Source organism: Andrena cerasifolii, chromosome 12 (genome assembly GCF_050908995.1).
Source record: "Andrena cerasifolii isolate SP2316 chromosome 12, iyAndCera1_principal, whole genome shotgun sequence".
Classification (NCBI taxonomy): Eukaryota; Metazoa; Arthropoda; class Insecta; order Hymenoptera; family Andrenidae; genus Andrena; species Andrena cerasifolii.
In genome coordinates, this window is record NC_135129.1 from 7,570,699 (window position 1) to 7,593,596 (window position 22,898).

The 22,898-nt window shown below is 44.7% G+C and overlaps 3 protein-coding genes across 9 annotated transcripts; 1 reads left to right on the plus strand and 2 right to left on the minus strand.

Moving 5' to 3' along the window:
- Positions 1-3,811: 3,811 nt before the first annotated feature.
- Positions 3,812-6,569, minus strand: LOC143375412 (uncharacterized). The gene is made up of 2 exons (XM_076824464.1): positions 6,342-6,569; positions 3,812-6,217 (listed from the first exon to the last, which is right to left on the minus strand). Exons 1-2 carry the CDS (start codon positions 6,372-6,374, stop codon positions 4,037-4,039), a joined length of 2,214 nt encoding a protein of 737 aa, XP_076680579.1. The 5' UTR covers positions 6,375-6,569; the 3' UTR covers positions 3,812-4,036.
- A 377-nt stretch (positions 6,570-6,946) lies between these two features.
- LOC143375424 (protein dj-1beta) lies at positions 6,947-8,052 on the minus strand. The gene is made up of 4 exons (XM_076824489.1): positions 7,842-8,052; positions 7,511-7,669; positions 7,261-7,450; positions 6,947-7,185 (listed from the first exon to the last, which is right to left on the minus strand). Exons 1-4 carry the CDS (start codon positions 8,022-8,024, stop codon positions 7,064-7,066), a joined length of 654 nt encoding a protein of 217 aa, XP_076680604.1. The 5' UTR covers positions 8,025-8,052; the 3' UTR covers positions 6,947-7,063.
- A 34-nt stretch (positions 8,053-8,086) lies between these two features.
- Positions 8,087-21,940, plus strand: LOC143375404 (uncharacterized). Of its 7 annotated transcripts, none has more exons than XM_076824443.1 (8): positions 8,087-8,664; positions 9,705-9,846; positions 11,658-12,017; positions 12,144-12,224; positions 12,310-15,712; positions 16,231-16,509; positions 18,376-18,574; positions 21,429-21,940. In XM_076824443.1, exons 2-8 carry the CDS (start codon positions 9,799-9,801, stop codon positions 21,490-21,492), a joined length of 4,434 nt encoding a protein of 1,477 aa, XP_076680558.1. In that variant the 5' UTR covers positions 8,087-8,664; positions 9,705-9,798; the 3' UTR covers positions 21,493-21,940. The 7 variants fall into 7 exon arrangements, with proteins under 7 accessions (XP_076680558.1, XP_076680557.1, XP_076680559.1 ...); XM_076824442.1 differs by lacking the exon at positions 21,429-21,940 and adding an exon at positions 18,677-20,644 and having other exon boundaries at positions 8,088-8,664; XM_076824444.1 differs by lacking the exon at positions 21,429-21,940 and adding an exon at positions 18,677-20,644 and having other exon boundaries at positions 8,088-8,664; positions 11,676-12,017.
- The last annotated feature ends 958 nt before the right edge of the window (positions 21,941-22,898 follow it).

Consider the following 22,898-nt stretch of genomic DNA (forward strand, 5'->3'; position numbering starts at 1 on the left):
GACCGATGTTTGCCCACCTTTTCCGCGCCGAAACGTGACTGACGTCACAGCCAGCCAACCGATTCCGCGAAAAAACAGTAAACGGTCGCTAAGGTCGCGATTACTCTGGAGGGGCACCAAAACACAGGCACGTATTTCGCGAATGCTATGTTTCGACGTTAAGGCTGATTCAGACACGTCGAGTAATTTAGTCGAGTAGCGAGTAAATTAATAATTTTTCGTGTGTGGACACTAAAATTTAGTCAAGTAGTTTAGTAAAACAATGGTAAATTACTAAGTTACTCGCTACTCAACTAAGTCACTCGACGCGTCTGAATCAGTCTGTATAATTGTATGCATTTCGACTATCGCTACACTGACATTCACTTAAGCACACGTGACGTTAACTGCTCTAATCGGGAGTCTGACTTATTATATCGCCCCCATAGAGTGGGGATCAAAAGAATGTTTAAAAGCCACATTTTTAAGTGCTTGCGCAAATTAATGCCAAGCTTCGAGTATTACGTTGGTACTATTGCTTTATTCTATACCCCCGATCTACGGGATATAAACTCGAAGTTACCTTTGTTACCGTTAGTGGTTTAAATTTTAAACTTTCCTTTGTACCGAGGGAAGGTGCAATGGTCGAAAGTGTTATACATTTTTCGGCCTCTTTCGTCGAGGAGGAATTGTGTAATTTCTAAGTGGGACTAGGTTACATTAATATGATTATGTAAAAAAAAAAAAAGGACAATGGGAATTAGTAACGGAAGGTTACGTACGGGCGGTTAGGAAATAATTGTAAGATTATGTGAAGGATAAGTGTGGTTGTTGATGGCTGTTGCTCATTTCTAGTTTCGCAAGCTTCCTGGTAAAAGATCAATTACGATACCATCTGCGAATCCCACACGCACGCACCCGGCACACATTCACATGCACTCCGACACGATTAGCGTGCTCCCGTTAATGATGATTTCGCGTACCTGCTCGCGTGCGCTTGGATCGCGTCGCGTCCTCTCAAAACTCGTAACACGTTTGACACGTTACGAAACTCGTTTCAAATCTCCTCCATTCGACTTCCGAATTGTTGGTTCTTGTCATTATGATCATCGAGAGCTTTATAGAAGAACACTTCGAGGTAATTACTTCTCGGTACCCCATTTAACCTTTCGGGTGCTAAGGTACACACGCGCTCGTTCGGCATATGGAGCCTGTGCGGGCAACGCACGTAGGCGTTCGACGACTGTGGCTGAGAGATGCGACTAGAGGAGTCCCGCACGCGGCCAATGCTGACCGTTTAAATTGTCAGCACTCAAAGGGTTAAAGGTCGTCATTATCACTCCGCGTACGCTTCGTATATATTCAATGCTTTTTTACGATCATTTCTTATATCCTGGAGCATTGTTTATGGTTCAGATTAGTTTTCCGTAGGCAAGGTGGTGGCGCACGGGTTATAATTCCACTTTGACACTTAGGATATCCGACTTTATCGGTTGGTATCCATGGAATTTCACTCGTTATTGCGGCTTACGCGTCCACGCGAGACCGGCGTATTTTTTTCCTCGTAATTAAAGCCCGTTGAATATTAATGGCGATCTAGCGTCTATCGGAGATTATCGGTACGATACTTGGAACAATAACCACGAGGGATGTTGGATTGTTTTGCACCGCCACAGTATCGCGAAACTACTCTTATAGGCAGGCAAACGAATCGCTCCGAGCGTTTATCGATCCATAAACGGAAAGAATAAATATTTTCGCAGCTAGTTGGCGAGCTCGTATTTTGACGATATTGGCGGTCGAGAATTCTGTATAACCGTAGTCTAGACAGAAAAAAAATTGAAACGGCGGCTCTCCTAAATTTGTGCTTTTTATGAATATCAATCCAATCTTATATGTACGTGAATAATGTTTGTTAAATAAATAGGGATAGTAGAATGCAGTAAGTATAAGGTCTCTGGTATTAGTCGGGTTATGCTGTTTCAGATAAAGTGATGCGCGCAGAGTTGTGTCGCGAAAATGCCCGATAGCATTGTGTACTCCGCTCATTAGTAGCCAACAAAGAATTCTCGAGATCCCTTATCTCGAGACACACAGTCTACTAACATGTGCAACTGCCATTCGCACATATCGTACCTGTTACCAATGTTTATCTCAGACACTATGAACCGTAACGCGATCGAAAATTATGGGCTGTCGTTTTCTGATAAATTCTAATAAAAACGAGACGCAGTTTCACTGCGATACAGAACGGTGTTACTTTGAGTGACACATCCAACTTCTTTGGAATTCAGTTTCTACAAATAGTACGTCGATAATAAGCAATTAATTAGCCAGCAATTTTGACGCGTGTAGATCGAAATCAACGACGAATATATCGCAATTCGTTGATACTTGACATCTTCTTAAAACAGATAATACTTTTACCATATAACACGCATGTGTGTATCTTGTCTCCATTATTCACCTGCATGAGATTTCTTGTCTCGTTTCCAGCTTAATTGATCAGACTTATCTAGTGGCTCCTTAAACGAGTATTAAGTTTGCGTATGGCGCAATTGCCGTTGCGAAAGGAAACAAAACAATTTAATGAATGGATACGCGGCAACAAGATATGTATTCGTACTGTAACTAGTAGCCGTAAAGCGACGCAGGATACTGTATCCTTGACACGTTACTTATTGAAAATAAAAACGCCCGTACTTCGCCGAAGGACAGAGAGTGATGCAAAAACGAAACGGGAATTAAAGAATTCTATACACGCCAGCAATAGCGATCGCAAGGAACTCTCGGCCAATGAAGTGAACGTAAATTTTCATCACTGGGACATAATCCAATCTGCAATATCCTTTGCGGTTACCATAAATTCTTCGATCGACGATCTTTCATATTAAGTTCCCCAATAGAACAATTCGTTATTAAAAAAAACATACGATTTTTCATTGACGTTCAAGGTTAGATGGGTAGGATCGATCACGAATTTATTACCACTTTTTTTTTTCCTTCGTTAGGGTACAACGTTCGTGTCACTTTTAAGGCGAGCTGTGCACTCTCGAATCGCGGCTAGTTGTCCTTTATCTGTCTTCACCCGCATTTCCCATACGTCATGCGATTTCATTGTAACGTATATATATATATCTGTCTCACGTAACTGATGTGAGTAAATTGCACTTCATAATCGCGCGATCGTACGCCTAGATGTACCATCGGATAATCAGGGTACACCAAGGTTGATCCAATAGATCCACATTGGCGTACACACGGGGTGCGTCTCGCGGCGGCCACCCGCGATTTCGAGATCATTGATCCTACGCTCGCCATCAACGGGGGCTTGATATCCAGGCTAATGCTAGAATTGAGATCATTGCTGATCCCGAGACTTCGTTTTCGAGTGTCCTCGATACATTCAGCTGCGTACGTTATCCCGATACTCCAATAAAACCAATTTCCTTCGAAGCCTCTTCCTCCTTTCCGAGGCACTCCAAGAATCCGAAATAAATAAGCTATGGAAAAAAGTGTGCAATCAACGGAAATGTTTGAGTAGATTGCGAGGTGGATCGTCGATTATATCTTGGATTAGGGTATGAATTTAATCGGTGAAGATCTAATCGATACATGATCGTAGAGATGGACAAACAAGTGTACTAAAATAATATCACTCCCGTCACGTGTAACGATGCTTATCGGCAAAGAAATGCGGCATAAGAACCTTGAGCCAAGAGATGGACAGTATTCCGAATATTCCGCGATATAATCATGTGGCAGTCAAATGATTAAATAGCGCCATCCTTGTTTGAATATAGCGGATCATTAGTGTATCCTGGCGCAATCATCCGTTTTAAACAAAATATATTTATTCTTTTCTAATCCACACTTTGTACAAACCTCTAGATATGCGAACAATATTTACACGTATTTTATTCGGTACCAAATGGCACGTAACTTGCCTGATTTGTAGATTGTTAAAAGTAGAGGAAGAAAGATTATTAAAATAGCAAAAAATAATTTGAGAATCCTATCACTTTTGTACCTCATCTGTGATGCTTGGCAGGAATAGTTAACTATTGTCATTGTAGTTAGTGCAAATGGTGTCTATATCTAACTGGGACAGCATTTCGTCGTCAGTATCATTTTCGGCGCTGCAAAGCATGTCGCGTGCAGAATTCGGACTTTTCTGTGATTTATTGTCGCTCTTCAAGTCCGATGACGCGTCAGTCTCAAAGTTTAGTGATTGAGTCGGTACATCTGGATTCTTGAATGCTTTTAATTTGGATCGTATGGAAGGTCTATTCTTGCTACTATTAAATTCAACACTTTTCGCTTTGTCATGACAAGGTGTATGTAACTCTTTGGCCATGCATCCTGTTTTTCCTTGCAACCTGTTTACGTTACTTTCAGAGGACGCGTTACCTAACACTTCTGATTCGACATCTCTGGAACAGGCACTTGCTGTTGGATGTTTGACATCCATTTGCAAGCTTCCTGGATTATGGGAAAATTTCTTTCTCGCATTTGCGTTCGGAGAAAATCGTTTCAGACTTTGTAATAAATTTTCTGCCTTTTGTTTGCTACAATTCCCAACATCCCCTATCCCCTTCACACAGAATCTGATATCCTGTTGTTTATTTTCTTTATTTAGGCATTTAAAATTCTTCGACACGGAGCTATTAAAATTCTTTTCGTTCTGCGAATTTGTAATATTACTGGAAGAAACTGAAAAGGAAAAGTCATCTATAAGATCAAAATCTATCGAGTCGCTCATATTGTCAAATGTTTCGTTTAAGCTAGTGTTCCAAGTCGAACTCTTTTCATTGGAGTCTTCTGGATTTTTTATAACATTTGCTGTTTCTTTAATCTCAGTAATACGTCCTGCTTTCGACTTGCAACTAGTTTCTGGTGATTCTTCATCTTCTGTGTCTACCCCTTCTACTTCTTCATCTTCCGATTCGCCGTTTGCAACATTTCGCAAAGCTGATTCCATATAGTGCGTACGCTCTATTTTGCCATCGTTACGGTAAATTGCCAATAAGTTTGAAGGTGATATTAGAATGCGGCATTTATTTGTAACGAAAGATCCAGAGCTTTTTAATATGCCTACGTCGTGTAATAGTAGAACAGCATTCGCTTCTAATAAACCAGGATATTGAACGTGTATATCTCTATGTATAATCCCATGAATGCTGCCTGTAAAGTCTTTCAAAATAAGGGGAGGATTGTCGTGACTGTGGTCTATGCGCTCCACTATCCCGGCCAGAAAATCAACCTTCGCGTTATATCCTCGTTTCACCCTTCCCATTTGCTTCTTAATGGTAGCAATTTCGTAACCCTTCAAAAATCCATCTGGCAAATCATTCAGCATTAACTGCCAAGCTCCATCTGTAAACAGATCTTCCGTATTCTGAGAACAATATTCGGGAATATCAGTGTCCTTTGATTCCTTTGTATCATCCTCGTTCTCTTCTAAATTATTTAAGTACGAAATGGCAGGAATGTTCGGATCGATGTTATCCGGCAATAAACCCGCTGGCCCTGGGAACCTCCTGACTAGCGTGGTCTTTACGCTAGGCTGCGCTTGCGTGAGTTTAATCGCAGATACATTTTTCTTCGCATCATCGTTCCTCGACGCCGCGTTAGCCGCAGATCGTTGCTTCAATATATTAAACAACAATTGCTTCCTTGAATTCGCAGATGGACTTTGCTTATCGCTACTCGAGCTGTCCTTTTCCTGGAGACATTTGTTAGGGGTTTCAAGCTTTACTCTATTATTCGGCCGTGCAGAATCTCGTACATTAATATCACCATTACTTTTGATTCTCCGTTCGGCTTTCCGCGGCTCAGAAGTCCTTGTATTCTGCTGCACAACTTTATCCTGTATATTCTTCTTTTTCAATAAATCTAGAACCAAATCTTTCCTAGGTAATTGACTAGTTCCATAATTTCGTGTTTCAGAATGCGACTTTAATAAATTATTCTCGGAAGAGTTCCTCGACTTAGGTAACGCACTTGGAGAAATATCTTTATCCGACAGACTTTTGTTAAACATGCCAAGAATCAAATTCTTCCGCGATTCTTTATCCTCCTTGCATTTTGTAATGGTTCCATCGATGTCCATTGTTTTATAATTCGCGCCGGTGTTCGATAAACAGCTAGGATCATCAGAAGTTTCTGTTTTTCGTCTTTTTGGTTCTGACTGAGAATAATATTCGAGGGACATACTGTCCACGTCGTTCATAAATTCCTGGAAATATACACAGAAGTTGACGAAGAGATAAGTTACAATGTACGTACAACCATCGCGAGAAATGAATCTGTTGCACAGTCTTATAAACATTCTTCCTGAAAAACATTTGTGTTCAACTCACCTGGTCAAGGTCCCAGTCATCACTCTCAAACATTTCGTGGATGTTGAATTTCTATTACCTTTGAATATAATGCTCCCGCGCATTCGCGTCTGTTCAAATGACAAGCGCAATCATAGCAGGATTACATCTGAAATAAAAGCGCATGTGTTGTAATTCATGAAATGTCAAACATTTTAACCTCCGACGAATTAGTAAGGAAGATGGTACGCGCTCATAAAATTTGGTAGATAATACACGGTAGTGATCCTCTAGGCAGTGATCGGAACAACGTGTATCGTCGCTGATTGGTTGCCGCGATTTGGAGCGAAAGCGGAAGTAGACAGAGAAAGAAACTGTAAAAAAGAAAGAGACAGAAGTACTGATAGAAAGAAACAGAAAGACTGACAGAAAGAGAGAGAGAAATACTGATAGAAAGAGATAGATAAACGTTTAGGTTATGTTATTTCCGGTTTTGCCTCAAAATGGCTGTGGTTATACCGATCAATCCCTAGAGGATCACTAATACACGGCGGCCATGTAAAAAGATGAGCGGGCATTTTAAGTTGGAATTAACCCAGTTCGAAATTAGAAATATTAACGTAGCGGGTATTAAGGAGTAATTTACATAATGCGTAATATTAATTTATTAAAGTAGAATACATGTTACAAGTACGGTTACACAGTATTATTGACAGTACAATATTTCTTATACGTAACACCCTTTGTACGAATAATTTTCATATTCATTCCGTGTACAACAATCCTTTCGCCACGTTGCATGCTGCTTCTTTATCAAGCAGCTTCTCCACTATAGCTAAACCAAAAGCAAATGCAGTGGCTGGCCCCCTGCTAGTTATGAGATTACCTAAAACATACCCAGGCACCATTAAAAAATATTGTACCTCTGGATGAATGCAGAATGTTAATAATCAGTTTGTACCATCGACCACAACTTTGTCTTCCAAATATTTATATTCATCTGCCAGCTGATCCTTCATAGCGGGATAAGACGTAAGCTGTTTCCCTTTAGCGATACCATGAGCTTTCAGAGCGGTAGGCGCCGCGCAGATGGCTGCGATAGCTCTGTTCTCCTTCTCCTGCTGTTGCAGCAGCTTTCCTACCTCTTGGGACTGTGCAACATATAAATTTATATCCCTACCGCTCGGTTCGTACGGACAGATTCTACTTACCGTTGCGAATGCCTTGGAACCAGCCAAACCACCTGGTAATATCACAATGTCGTAGTTCTGGCTGACTGCGTCTTGAAGCTTCGCGTCGACACAAATTTTAACATCACGGCTACATTTCACGGATGGACTATCGGCGAGACCGGCGATAGTAACTTCGATCTAGTAATCAGAATTAGTATGGATGTAGTTTGACTCGTTAATCATGACGGTTATTAACGTTTAGGTGAAAATTGAATCTGTCTACCCGACACAGTAACTTTGCCAAGTCATTTGATTCCTATCACGTTAATGGGTAAATATAATGTAAGGTTATATCGCGCAGGATACGTACCCCAGCTCTGCGTAAAACGTCCACAGTTACCACCGCTTCTATTTCTTCTGAACCATCAGCTATCAATAAAATTGCCGTCTTTTTCGCCATGGCTGTAGTATATCTAAAGTTTAATTGCAAAGCTGTCGGTACCCTGCAAACTAAATGCGCAAAATGTGGAAGTACGCGACTTAATATCGGCATGGAAGATACACACGGATACGCAGACAAAAGAGGGAAGAGGGAACTTATGTTTGAACGCCGGTAGTTAATGTTCAACATCGAATGCAGCGAGTATACATTTAGGATATCAATTTCAGATGCTCGTTCATTATTTTCCATTGGTAATTACCATTAGTACGACGTGAACTTAAATTTTATTGTAGAAAGTAATTTTTCCTACATTAAAGTAGTAATTCCTACGTAGAAGTGTTCACGGTTATCTAATAAGAATCTATTCCCAATAATATATTTAATACATAGAAAGAAAATTGGAGAGACAGTACGATAATGCGAGCATGAGATTTGAAATTTCGAAATTCAAATCGCCACCAGAAGTCCGACAGGAAAAGAGACGTCGGGAACGAACGGAATCGGAACGCACCCCCACAAAGGAAAAACGAAACAAAACGCAGTACAAGATGGCTGCGTTTGGGTGTTGTGGCTACTGATTTGTGCTAGATATCTCGTAATGTTCGATGGTTAATTCATAGTGAATCGTTAAGTTTCTAAGGCTCCTCCGAGCGCGCAGTCGGGTCCCGTGATCGTATCGCGTGCATGTGGAGGTAGGGCCGAGTCGCGGGGGGGGAACGATGCGAGCACGTCGCTGAAACATTTATCACGGGTGAGTTTGCCTTGAGATTTTATGGCTTTCCACATTATTTTAACAGCACCACCGGAATTCTGCCAAGGCGAGGCGGGACGGGACGTGCGGCCGTCGCGGATCGCTCGCGGCGCGTACAAGCGATCTAGCGATCCGCTCGCGGGTCAACGGGGATTCCGCGTACGCGCACATTTCGTACGCGTTCGATGCGTGTATGACGGGATTGTGTAAATAGCCCGAACTCTTCCCTCTGTATCTCTTTGCGTCGCCTATCCACGATTAAACGAGAAGACAATTTCGCCGTCCATCGCCCCTTGGCACGTTCCGACCGCGCCAGTATTAACGACAATTGCGTTACAATTTAAGTAAACCTCGTTTACGCTGTTTACCGCTTTCACCGTGACTCGAAACCACTTCTATGAAAGTAGAATTACATGTACTCTGCGAGTGGTATGTGATAGGCCGTTACATGAACATTCGCTTCCCTTAACCATGTGCGCACAGCTGGAGCTGCGTCTTTTCTTTCCACGATCATGCTAATCGGGGCGAGCTCCGATTACTCAGGGCTCGCTTACGTACACGCTTCTCGAGCCAGCCTATGGCGTGGGTGTTCGGACTTTGTCAGATTAGGGTCAGTAGAGATTTAATGGGGTAAGCGAGACAGTTTCTGGGCAATTTTTCTTAATCGGAGGGGACTGCATCGTTGCTCCACGATGGCTGTAGCTCCCTGAGTACCGGGGCACATGTGTCGTTGCTTTTTGTAGGATACCTTTTGTACTTTGTATTGTATGTCTGCGATGTTTGAAAAAGCTGCTCCAGTTGAGTCGTTAGGAGTTAGTAGATTCTTTAAGAATATCACGATATTAACAATCAGTCTATTTTGAACGTTGTACGCATCGAGCGCTACTAGGGAGAATTATAAGAGTCGATAGTGAGTAAGAAAAATGATACCATAATAACTGACATCATTGTTGAAAGAAAGGGTCATTGAAAAGGAAGCATGTTAGCAGTACTTCTTTCTACAAAATTGTTACAAATATACTGATAGAATGACTATACAGTTCAGGGGGTGGATGATAGGAATTTACTGAAAGTCCAAGATAGAAGCCACTCGAAACACTGGAGAAAGACGGTGGAGCTTCGGAGGAGGGGGAGATGTCTGCCGGGACCCAGGGCGAGATTCGGGTTGGCCCTTCGCACCAGGTTTGCCATATACCTTGAAAAACTTTTTGCTACTTAGCTATATTGCACAATGTACCTAACTCAAGGCTTGTTCTCTTACAATGTGTATTTTGAGTGCATAGATTAGGGCAGAAATATGATCACCAAAGCACCAGGTAATTGTGACATTACGTTGTTGCAGTGCCTAATACTTTCAACAAGAATTGCTCTCGATTCATAGACTCGTTCCTTCCATCTAGTTACTCCGGTAACTGATGCCGCGACTGTAAAGTACGATCCGAGTGATTTACATAATTCTTTGAAATTGTTAGGTGTGCGTATAATTGTTGAAAAGTTGCCGAAGTATCTGTAGTGTTAAACAACTTTGCGTGTAACAAAGGTGTTTGAAACTATGATATTTGTGAATGTATTATAGACATCAGTATTATTATCCTGATGACTCATACGAAACACTTAATGTCTTGATTAATAATTCTTTAATACAATAAGGACATGGAAATATTTGTTTGGTGGCTCGATAGTTTATTCGGAGCTATTACATGTGCATTAGATTTTCATGAATTATTTATAAATACTATTGATATATTCTGTGAATAATTTATCCTGTACTTTGTACCGCGTAAGGTATTTAAAGATTCAGTTGATTCATGTGCTCTTGGAGGAAAATTGAAATGAGAATTATATTTTGGGTAGTATGTTGCAGTAATTCGTTCTGTAATGGTACCGAGCATAGTTGTATTACTTGAAAAGAATTATTAAAACAATGCATGGCGTGTGCTTAGTTACAGATTTAGAGCAATTGAGATATCTGTTTCTTTAGTGCTTGAAGTTCACATTTATAGAACATGTATCCGTTATGAAATTAGAATTTTGACTATCCGCCTGTATTTGTACATGTTGAGAAAAGAAATTATAGACATAGATAGCGAGGAGCAGGTACATGTACCTTATATAGCTTTATTGTATGCCGATGGTTCAAATAACAATGATAATTATTTATTCTTTAAGTCACGATGATAAAGGTTCTTATTTGCTCGACAGTATAATCCTGATGCTTAAGTGAATATGACCCTGAATATGATGCGAGTTATTATGATGAAGCCTTTTATAATGATATGTAGGGTGATATTGCGTAGCGTAAGATTATTTTTATATTTACAGTGGTATTCAGTCACGGTGAAATTACAGAAAGTATCTTTGCTAAAGGCAGAAATTGCTCCACTTATATAATAACCCATTGGTTACTTGAACCATCTATGAGTATAAATTGTATGGAAAAGCATTTACGCATTTACATTGATATCTCTTCCACGAACACGATGCGTTTCCATAATTTGTAAATACCATGTAATGTTTCGTTTGCGATATACTGTGTTCCCTCTCTTTCATTCGCTATCATCTCCGCCAGTTCGTGTATATATTATCCGTTCACTAAACGAATATCCGTGGATGTGCTTTCGTTCGCTTTATTAACTTCTCGTAGCTTTCACTGTGAACGTCAGCGTAACTAATATTATGTTAAATGTAAAGTCATAACATGTGTATATAATAATCCTGCATCACTTGAATTCACGTTTTCTCATGCTTGTATTTATGATCGTTAGTCTGTACACAAAAGCAAAAGTATAAAGAAAGAGAGAAAAAAAAGATAGAACGTATATAAAGTACTCATGCTACTTCTCGTACCAGTATTGTAACAAAAGGAACAGAACGGATAAAAAGTATTATACTGGCTCGTGTAGTTTCGAAAAGCAAGCCGGAGTATAGGTGCGTACAACTAACTCGCTTTGGCATTGGTGCTAACCACGCACAATCCCGAATTTTGGGTACAGGAGTTGGTTTCTTGTCAGGCCCGTTTGCCTGAGTATCGGCCGGGTATACCTCCTGGAGAGCTGCTTCCTGATCCAGAGTTTTCTAAAGAACGAGAAGAGCTAAGATGGATTCCAGCTATGGCATTGGACGGGGATCTTCTGATGTACTTAAGGGCAGCAAGATCTATGGCTGCGTTCGCTGGCATGTGTGATGGAGGATCCCCGGACGACGGTTGTGTGGCTGCATCCCGTGACGACACGACTATCAATGCTCTGGACATCTTGCACGACTCTGGCTATGATCCAGGAAGAGCGTTGCAGGCTCTGGTTAAATGTCCCGTACCAAAAGGCATCGATAAAAAATGGTCTGAGGAAGAAACTGTAAGTCGACACGCTGAAAGCTTCCCTCGTCTTTTATTTCCCCTTTCACAAGTCATTCATACGATCGCGCGATTTAAAAGAGAAGACCCTTGCAAACTAACCAACCCCCGTCGTTCTGTCTCGCAGAAACGCTTTGTCAAAGGACTTCGACAATTTGGAAAGAACTTCTCAAGGATCAGGAAGGATCTGTTACCCCACAAGGACACGGTAACTAAATTCTACGTACGAACGTACGCGCCGCTGATAGAGTAGATGTTACCGCAGAGTTTCTTTTTTCTTTCTCTATTTCTAGCCGGAATTGGTTGAGTTCTATTATTTATGGAAGAAAACACCGGGCGCAAATAATAATCGACCGCACAGAAGACGTCGCCAGGGCTCGCTCCGAAGGATCCGCAACACGCGGAACTCCAGGGCCGGCACTCCTAAAGAGGAGGTCCCTACCCCGCCCAAGGACACGCCGCCAGCCAGCGTCAGTCAGAAGGAGCCGATATCAGAGCCGGAGACCGTGCCCGTTGGGACACCGGCCAGCAATAATCCCGGCGGCGAGATCAGCTCAGTGACGGAGGACGACAATTCGGAGGAGGACAGCGACTCCAGGGACACGAACACCAACGGGGCCACGCACTCCTGCCAGCATTGCTTCTCGACGAGCTCAAAGGATTACCAGATAGCTGGCAAGGACAGGTTGCTGCTCTGTACGGAATGCAGGATCCATTTGAAGAAGACCGGAGAACTGCCGCCTGCGCCTCCGTACCTGTTCCGCCCCGTGCCTGCGGAATCACCAGATAGCCCAGGTAGAATGCGTACAAGAAACAAGGCCAAGGAGACGCCCAGACCCGCCAGACCCCGACGTACAGGTGGAACGGACACGCCCGACCAAGAGAAGCAACAGCAACAGACGCCGGACAAGAGTAAGAAGAAGTCCTCCAGTAAGCCGGACACGCCGAAGAAAGGTCAGAAACGGCCGCAAACGGACGAGGTGGACGAGGACAAAGAGTCTCAGAAACGGAAGCGCGGCGAACGTCCTGAGAGCCCCTCGGAGTCCCTCACTACCGACAGCAATTCTCTCATGGATGAGCCTGAAAGAGAGGGAGAAGGTGACACAAACGAGAACCAACCGACGCCAGTTACAGTGCCAACCGAGGAGCCGGTCAGCCCCGCTGTGACCACGCCAGAGGAGCCGTCCGAGCCGACCCCAGTGTCCACCCCCGTACCAGCACCTATACAGACTCTGCCGATATCTGTCCCTGTCATTCACGCATTGGAGAAGAAGCCGTTGCTGGAGGATCTAGCGGAAACGAAGGATCAGATAGAAGATGTACCTTTAGCTATGAATCAACCGTTGAAACTGGAACCGTTGCCCTTAGAACCAGCCATGTCCCCTTCGAACGAGGATATGAAGGAGCCCGAGCAGCAGCTAAACCTGAGCACCTCGCAGCCGTTGAACATGAACGATATGAGCCAGAACATGCCGCGTAACCTGTCGCAGACTATTCAGAACAGCGGTATCTGCGGCTCGGCTGGCTCGCAGAATATACAGAGCTCGCAGATGATGTCCCCCACGCAACAAGGACTGCCGCTTAACATGCAATACACGCCGAACGTTCCCCCCGTTCAGAACGTTCCGCAGAACCTGTCGCAGAGCATGCAGATGCCGCCGAACATGCCGCAGAACATGTCGAGCGGTCAAAACATGGGACCAACGCAGAGTCTGCGGGGTCACGGTGAAAGTATGTCCAGCGCGCAGAACATGTCGCAGAGTATACCGGGGCCACCGTTGAACCTCAACATCTCGCAGAGTATACCGGCGAACATGACGCAGATGCCGCAGATGCCGAGCTCGCCGCAGCCGCTCGGCCTCACTGTCATGTCCTCCGAGAGCAGGATGTCCGAGCGGATATCGGACGAGAGACATGCCCCGGAACGGATGCGAGACAGCAGGATATCCGACAGAATGCCCGAGAGAATACCAGAACGGCAGGAGAATAACGACCAAGAGAGAAACGAGCCGAGTAACTTGTTCCAGCCGATCCAGCCAAGTGGTATGCTATCTATGGAGAAGCCTTCCTCTATGTACAATCTGGCTGGAACGCCGCCGATGGAGCCGCAGAATTTGAAGATCAAACAGGAGATCATACCGCCCGAGCCGGATCCACTGCAGAGCTTGAAAGAGGTGAAGGTGCCCGGCTTCCAGTCAGGCTTCCCGGGCCCCAGTTTAGAGAATATCAAGAAAGATCCGGACAGCTCCAGCAAGCCACCCACACCGAGCAAACACTCCATGCCTAGCAATCAGCCCATTCCTCAGATACAGTCCGTAGCCGCGTCCCCAACACCGTCGCTTCCTCCACCACCCACGTCTATCCCTCAACCGGTGATGCATCCGGCCCAGCAACCAAGCCCTCACATGGCTCATCCGTTCCACCCACATCATCCACTGATGCACCATTCGCTGTTCACTGCCATGCACCCGTATCACCCTCACGCGTACCCAGGCTACGCTCCAGTGGGGGGATACCCGTCGTTCCCGCCGTACGCTTACGGCCCGGTGCCACACGCTATTCCGCCGCCGTCTCCTCAACGAAGCCAGGAGAGCACCACCATGATGACCGCCCACCATTCGAGCACCAGCTCCAGCGTCACCACCAGAGAAGAGGGGGAGAATCTGATCGCTACGCATCACCACTCTTCCAGCATGCACCAGGCGACCACGTTACACCATGACAAGCTGCTAACCATCTCGTCTCACAGCTCTCACAGTCACTCCTCCTCGCATAGCTCGCACAATACTCAACGCAAACCTTCGCTGGTGTCCGCGGCATGCCTGACGTCGAGCAGCTCTGCCCACCACCACCACAGGCAGCCCCAGCCTCAGCAGCAGATCGCCCCGGAGCCGAAGATAGAGCCGGACCTCGTGGAGCAGGACCAAGAGGAGTCGCCCAGCCCCCGCGGTCCCTCTCCGGAGCCCAGAATCGAGGACTCGGAGTGCCACAGGTCTCAGTCCGCCATCTTCCTGCGACACTGGAACCGCGGCGAGAATAACTCCTGCACCAGGACGGACCTGATGTTCAAGCCTGTGCCGGACTCGAAGCTGGCCAGGAAGCGGGAGGAGAGGTCGCGGAAGCAGGCGGAAAGAGAGAGGGAGGAGCGCGACAGAGCGGCGGCGCAGCAGGCGAGGAAGATGTCGACGCCGGAGAAGCAGCCGGAGATCTGCAAGCCACCGAGTAGGGGTCCTCTCGAACCTGTCGTCTCCCCTTACGACAGGTACGCGGCCAGGCCCGGCTCCTACGCCGACACCCCCGCTCTGAGGCAACTGTCGGAGTACGCCAGACCGCACGCCGCGTTCTCACCGGCCAGGCATCCAGCGCCGCCGGACCCCATGCTGCATTACATGTACAGTCCCGCGGCGCGCGAACGCTTGGAGCTGGAGCACCTGGAGCGCGAGAAACGGGAGCGCGAGATCAGGGAGCTGAGGGAGAGAGAGCTGAACGATCGATTGAAGGAGGAGCTTCTGAAAGGAACGCCTAGACCGATGCCGGCACCGGTTGATCCGCATTGGCTGGAGATACACCGTCGTTACGCAGCCGCGGGATTAGCGCCTGGGCCCTCGGGACCGCCGCAAGCTCTGCATCAGTTCGGCCTGTACGGTGCTCCGCCTGGTCCGAGCCAGTTGGAGAGAGAACGTTTAGAGAGATTAGGTAACTTTCAATGTTTCCCCCGTATACGCATATCTTTCTTCTCGCATAGCGGAGTGAGGAACAGAGAATTAACGGCGACTATGATTTCAAGTGATAGGGTCTCAGTATAGGAGCCTACGGCGTTAGGGATAGAGCGAGATAGTGGTCGTTTCCGGATGCTGGCTGCTCTTAGGCGACTTCCGATAGTTCCATAATTACTGGAACTTCGGCTACCAACGATTCGATTCTTGTTCCTGGAACACGGATCGCGCATAGCCCCGCATCCTGGCGTATCGTAAATATCTAGCCACGCGCTAGGTAGATCATGCTGGTAACCGCCATCCTCCCCTACACCCACTCTAGTTTATACGAAAGGCTCGAGTCGCCCGACACGCAGCTAGCAGACGGAAACGTCGTACGTCTGACGGAAGAGTGCCGGCGGAAAGCAAAAATTCGTTGTCAGGAGAAAGATATAGTTTGGCTAGCGTTAAGGGTACGACTCAGGACAGTATGTTTGATTGAGGCGCTGTCGGGTTTAGGGATACCGACTGCAGCCGGCGGGGGGCCAGCGGGTGCAGGGGCTGGCCATCCCGTGGCGCCTCATCACCATGGCCAGCTGGACGAGCGACTGGCTCTAGCTGCTGACCCGATGGTCCGGTTGCAGATGGCTGGCATTTCGCCCGAGTATCATGCTCACACTCACGCGCATACGCATGCGCATACGCACTTGCACTTACATCCGGGACAGCAGCAGGCCCAGCAACAGGCTCAGCAACAGCAGGAAGCGGCTGCGGCTGCAGCTGGATTCCCCCTGCCTGGTAGGTCCTACAAATCAGGATGTCTGAGTACGCTCCTGCACGATGATCGCCCCCTTTCACCGACTGTCCGGATTTATCAAACCGTCACGAATCATTTCTGAAGCATAAGCACGCCAGGAAGACGATCGTTTACTCTTCTTGGTGCATCTGATTGTGTGGATGATAGTCTTGTACATAGAGGATATAAGAACTTTGTACTTGGAATACTTCATTGCGAATCTTGTTCTAGTTTAAGGGAAGGGTAGTGGTCCAGTGATTGGTACCGAGTTCCATGTGCGGGGTCTTTGGTAGCTGATAGTACGAAATGAAATCGCTGGTTCTGTGCGAGAATATAAGACGACAGCGAAGAGTGAGGAAATTGCGGTTGGAGCTTCGTTTTTTTTTAATTATTAGTGTTTAAATGTTTAGACGACGAGCGCCCGAAGCACGGCAACTCGGCGATCAGCGGTTTGCGTCGGGTAGGTCAGTGAGGTCAGGGAGTTGTCGTGCTTCGAGCGCTCCTGACTGGAATGTTTAAACATAAATAACTGGAAACGAAGCCTCCACCGCGATTTCCTCACTCCCCGAATCTCCTACTTCATTTTCTACTGTCTGTTACCGAACACCCCATAGATGCAACTAAAAATTCATTAGCGTGGAATGTAAGGCGTTCCTTTAAAAAAAAGTCAGAGTAGAAAAGGAATCTGTAGTGCTCAGTTTGAGCAATTGTTGGAGAATGTGATCTCTGCGATGTTAGAAGTCTTCTGTGGTTTCTTTGATCCTCTTCGGTAGGATGTGATCGGTAAAGCGGTCGATTTCGTGTAAGCGTACTGAAACGTGCTTTTCATTCAATCGTTTCGACATCAGCCGGGGGTTTAACTAATCGGAGAGCATCCTAACTGCCATTAAATAGCTTTGCGCAAAAGAAGCAGAAAGAAAGGAAAAGCGAAAGGGACGAATATCTCCTCTGCGGCGAGCCCTCTTTATTTGCATTTCTCTGTCGCTTCTCTCGCTACGCCCGTTAGAACTTGCCGCCGAGCTTTGCGATCATCGAGCTTCTCTGGGTGAAGGTATCGGCCCGGTGTACCGAGACTCTGCGAGCTTCTAAATTACGTTCAAGTAACGTGCAAGTGCGCGAGTGTTGCGAGGATTGTATGCGTGTACGTGGAATGAATGAACGATATTACCGGTGCCCTTTCTGCACAACGATTCCTCGGAGAACTGCACATTTACGGATACCAGATTGATTGGTCGATATGACAGCAATGTAACATTTGTATACGTTCGTTACTCTACCATATTAATTAGCGACATGCCATCATCATCGTTACCATCATCTCCGTTTGTTATAGCCGGTACCAAATCAATTGGCCGCTCAAGGCCAGTGCTCTAAGTATAATTAGCTTTGTCCCTACTGTTAAATCGTCGCACCAAACGAAGGATATACATCTATAGATCTATAACAACAGAAAGGAGGCAGTATGTTAAGGGTAGCCGAATAAGATTGTAGGAATATACAAGCCTTGGTGGGCTTGAGTGGTCAACTTGATCTTGTCCCGTCTGTACATACAGTAGTGCTCAAAAGAAAGTTGAAACTGTGAGTAGTAGCAGACTCGAGATAGTGCTCCGTTAGATAGAATTAAATCGCGGGGGTTGCGCAGGATAGACCAGCAAAGCTTAGCGTTAAGTTCGTCACGCAGGCGCGTAGAAGCGCGAGTGTTGAACTTTCTTCTGGCCACCACTGTAAAGGAACGATCGCCAGTACCGGCAAAACTTATCATTGAACGAAGTCTCGCGCGCTCTGTCATGCATGCCTGTCTATCCCATGAATTCAGAGAGGGCATATGGCTGTCCTTTACGGTACACTAATATGCTTTGTGTGTATAGCGGCAGCAGGCGCGAATTACCCACGGCCAGGCTTAATGCCGCGGGACCCAGGGCTGGCACTCCACCCTGCCGAGCTTCTTGGAAGACCGTACGCGGACATGGCAGCCCATCACGAGCAACTGCAGCGTCACCTGATGATGGAACGCGACCGATTCCCGCCGCACGCCTCCCTCGTCGCCCACCACGAGGAGTATCTGAGGTTCGTCCTTTGAATACGATAACAGAGGCTTGCATAGCGCCACCTACGCGTGGCTGATTAGACGAGGCCAGTGGTATCCGACTAACAAAGGGTGTTTTTTAGACAACAGCGTGACCGTGAGATTAAAGTTCGCGCACTGGAAGAAGCTGCACGTGGATCACGCCCTTAAGCATAATTGTATTTATGTATGTATATACATATATACACACATAAATATATATATGTATATATATGCGTACATACATTCTTTAAATGATTATCCCTCATAACTAGGAACGCAAAGTCTAATCTCGTTATGATTTACAATTAACGAGAGGTCACCGTCGCGGTACTCGACCACCGTGCTTTTTTAAAGAAATAATGGTGCAAGGATATAGGTGTCGAGGAGGGAGGATCGAGGATGGATCTGTTAAAGATCGCTGACCTTACGTATAGGAACAGAAAATTTATTTTTACGGTCTCTTAAAAATCTATATAAACTCGAGATAGAAAACGAATCGTAAAGATTGTTACGTCATGTAGCACTTTTTAGTGTAAATACGACACGATGAAAGCTATTTGGAATAGTGCTAGGTACCGTCTAGCACAATAGAGGATTTGAAATTTATATATATATATATTTATTAAAATATATATATATATACATATGATATACATAGCGACCGCTTTAACATGTGTAAATTTGTTTGAAATCCCTAGGTATATACATGTATGTATAATTATATCTACGAGTCCACGATATTACTACATGCTCAAACACGAGATTCGTTCCCCCAACCCGCCCCCGTTCGATCTTTCATTTTGTAATGCGGTGATAATGCCAAAGTGTTCAGAGGGAAATGGTTCACCGTGTCCGTTTTAATCCTTCCGTGCTTGCACAGAGAATGGATCCAGTTCTGCACCCATCAATTATATATAAATATATATATGTATACACACACATATATTTATTTATATATATGAATCGTGTCTTCGAAATAATTGGTAATTTTATAATTTGTAGAGACTAACTTCCGAACATTTTTAGAGCTGTCCGTGTACTTCTGTTATGGACAGACCGCAGACCTTCCGTGTTCTAGCGTATTGTAAGGACGTAACTTAAGTTTTAATAGTATTGTAATTTCTGTGTCGGACGATTTGTATATTTTCTATATATTGTATCCTTTAAGATTTTACCCCCTGGAAGACCACGAGCGTTTGATACTAATTCCATCGAGCGGCTGATTAGCAAATAATAAAACTTTGCAACAAAGTGACCAAAGTTTAAAAAGAAGAAAAAAAATGAAAAAAAAGAGAAATGAAAGGTTTATAGAGAAACGGCGCATAGTCTCCCAATGGTCGTGCGCTCCGCATAAATCTATGGAAACTATATATATATATATGTACATACGTATATGTGTATATATGTATATACGTATATGTATATATATGTGTACATAAACATCCTGTAATAGTGCACAGGCGCTGGAAATCGATGCGTGAGAACGTTCTTTCAAACGAAACAAAACCAGATCTCTTTATATTCTGACGACCATTCGAAGAGTGTAAATTCTCCGCCTATACGATTAATTCGATGTAATCTAGTTATTTAACTAAGCAAATATTTCATAGAAAACGTCCAGCTTTGTCGTTGTATCTTCAGTCGGTTTGATTTCACCGTAGGTAGGCGCCCGAGATGATTTTAGAATGCGAAGAGAGAAGGAATGGGAAGAAAAAAAAAAGTATGAAGTAAATATGGTTTGTGTCGTGGAGGATCCAATAATCGATGTACTATCATTTTGTCTGCTTGCACCTTACACAAGGCTGTAATATATTTTACTTATTATAATATAAATATTCTCTGCGAAGGAATTATCATTTGCGTCGGTGTAACCAAATCGTAGCCGGACTTCTTTGAGATCTCTGTGCTGTGGCAGAGGGGAATAGGGAGGAAATAGGAGAAGCGCACCAAAATGAAAAGAGTTCTTCTGTAATCTGGAAAAATGGAATGATTGTATAATTTCTTATTAACCAGTTTGCCTGTCGCTGGATACCCTGGACAGAAATAAATGCCTGTCTTGTAAAAGACTATCTTTTGGTGTCATCTTATCGTGTGGTTCACATCCAAGTTGCCAGCGTTCGACGAATCTCCGGAGGAGGGGCCCAGCGAGCGGGGGAATCGGCACCACGGGGGACTGGGCTAATTAGTTTTACGCATGGAATTTGTTTTCCTCGCTCTTCCTACCGGTCGGTCGGCTTGTTTTTATTGACCGTAATGTGAAACCCAGCCTCCGACCACTTTGCGTGGGAGTCGTCACGTGCACCGGCGTGCCTGCGTGCAGGAAGCACAAGTGTCGTGTTCGCTCCGCCGTTCAGAAACCATTTGTCAAGTATTACGGTCAGGTCGCAAATGCTCGGGCCGAAATCCCTGTGAATTACTCGAGGTAACGGAATGCTAATAATTCGAGAGTCTATTAAGACCCACGATTGCTTTACAGAACTTGGAGGACTTCCGCGAAGGAATTCTTCTTAAGTTCCTCCTGTATTAATAGACCTCCGTTGATCAAAGTTTCCTCAGTACTCTTTATAGAAACTAATCGATCGTGCATCGTATTCTCCTCATTTCATCTCTAACTTACTACATACACGAGGAGAAACTTCTCACTGCATGATGCTTCGAGAGCAACATTCCTCTGGCGGATTGTTGCAATTAACTTTAATTTTGTTGATTGATCCGCGCTCTTGAACTTTTACTTGTGCTGTCTGTTATTATTGGCCTTACCGCCACTCTGTTCTTAACTTGTAAATCTACTTTCCTGTATTCTGTGTGTTCTCTTGCATTAGGCTGTCGATTAATAAGCTCTGTTTTTGTTAGCGGTGAATCGTGCGAGTGCAAGTGGCCGTCCCTGAGTGCACGTGCAGTTCACATGTGTATTTGAGCGACGTGAAGGGGGCGGGGTTAAGAGTGACACGTGGGGGAAGAGGGATTCCTGGAGGAAGCGAAGGAAATGACGGCAGTTAGTCATTCATAAGCCGCCAGTGTGGTCGGACGCGGCTCTACCAAGTCGAAGACATTGTCTAACTGATAACTGCAGAGCGGTATGGCTGCACGAAAGAGAGAGGAATCATCGAAACAACGTTATCAAGCGAATGCACGTGAAAGGGACCGCACTCATAGGTGAATTTCTTTTCCTTATGAAACACTAAAACCTAGTCTCTTCAGCAAAATTATTTATTTCCCCTACGACTCTTATATTTCTGTAATACCTTGAACGTAGACTTAAGGACTTAGACTCGAAGTTGTATAAGCGTTGATCATCAGCTCATTAGTGCAATGAAATTGTAACAGAAGCATTGTATAAAGTATGTATTTATGTTTCTCCTGCAGATCTGTGTACTAATTACTATCTACGATAAGAAGTAGTTTCTCTACTACCGTAAGCGTGCTTCAATCGTCGCAATTGAAAATGCGACGATGATATTTCTATGTTCTCGTAGGCACAGACTTATAAACACCTAATCCTTAGTTCTGTGAAACTAAGACAGACTCGGTGTCTGAATAATTCTAATCGTACGATCTGTGAAAGTATCACACGCATATCATTATGTATAACTATATTATTGATTTCTTGTACACTGCTCAAAGTAACTAAAGAAGCGGATTTGGTAGAAACGCGCACGCATTCTCGGTGCCGTTGCTGTTCGGTTTAGCAGAAACATTTTGAGCAGCGTACAAGTGGAAACTTGTATATCCAATAGTGGAAAATTTGTGAATATTCATTTGTGGAGGGTAAAGAATGCGGACAGCTACGAGACTCAAGAAATCCAATCTTCACTGTGCAGTGTGAACACGGCTTTCAGTGCCTTGAGAACATTAATACCGACGGAACCCGCGGATAGGAAATTGTCAAAAATAGAGACTTTGAGATTAGCTAGCAGTTATATCAGCCATTTGGGAGCTGTCCTCGTTGCTGGCCCCATAGATCAGCCCTGCTTACGCGCCGATGACAATGCTGGTGTCTATGGGATGAGCCGTTGGGCAAATCTCCAAGCAAGGCCGCAAGTTTGCACCTTCTGCCTTGCCATGCATAAGAAATACGTAAGTTCTGTAACAATTCATAATTTTTTCATTCAGTGACAAATGACAACAACCTCTGTACCATATAATTCACTTCTGTAACAACTATCTTTCAAGTGGAACTTAATCCTAAGTTAGGGAGCTTAGCGAAGATAAAATTGTAGCGAAGAAAAGCAAGAAGTCTCGATGGAAATGGAGCAAGCACATAATAACCATTGTCCTTTAAATTTCCAGGCTTTAAGTATCCCCTCCGAAGTGATATCAGAT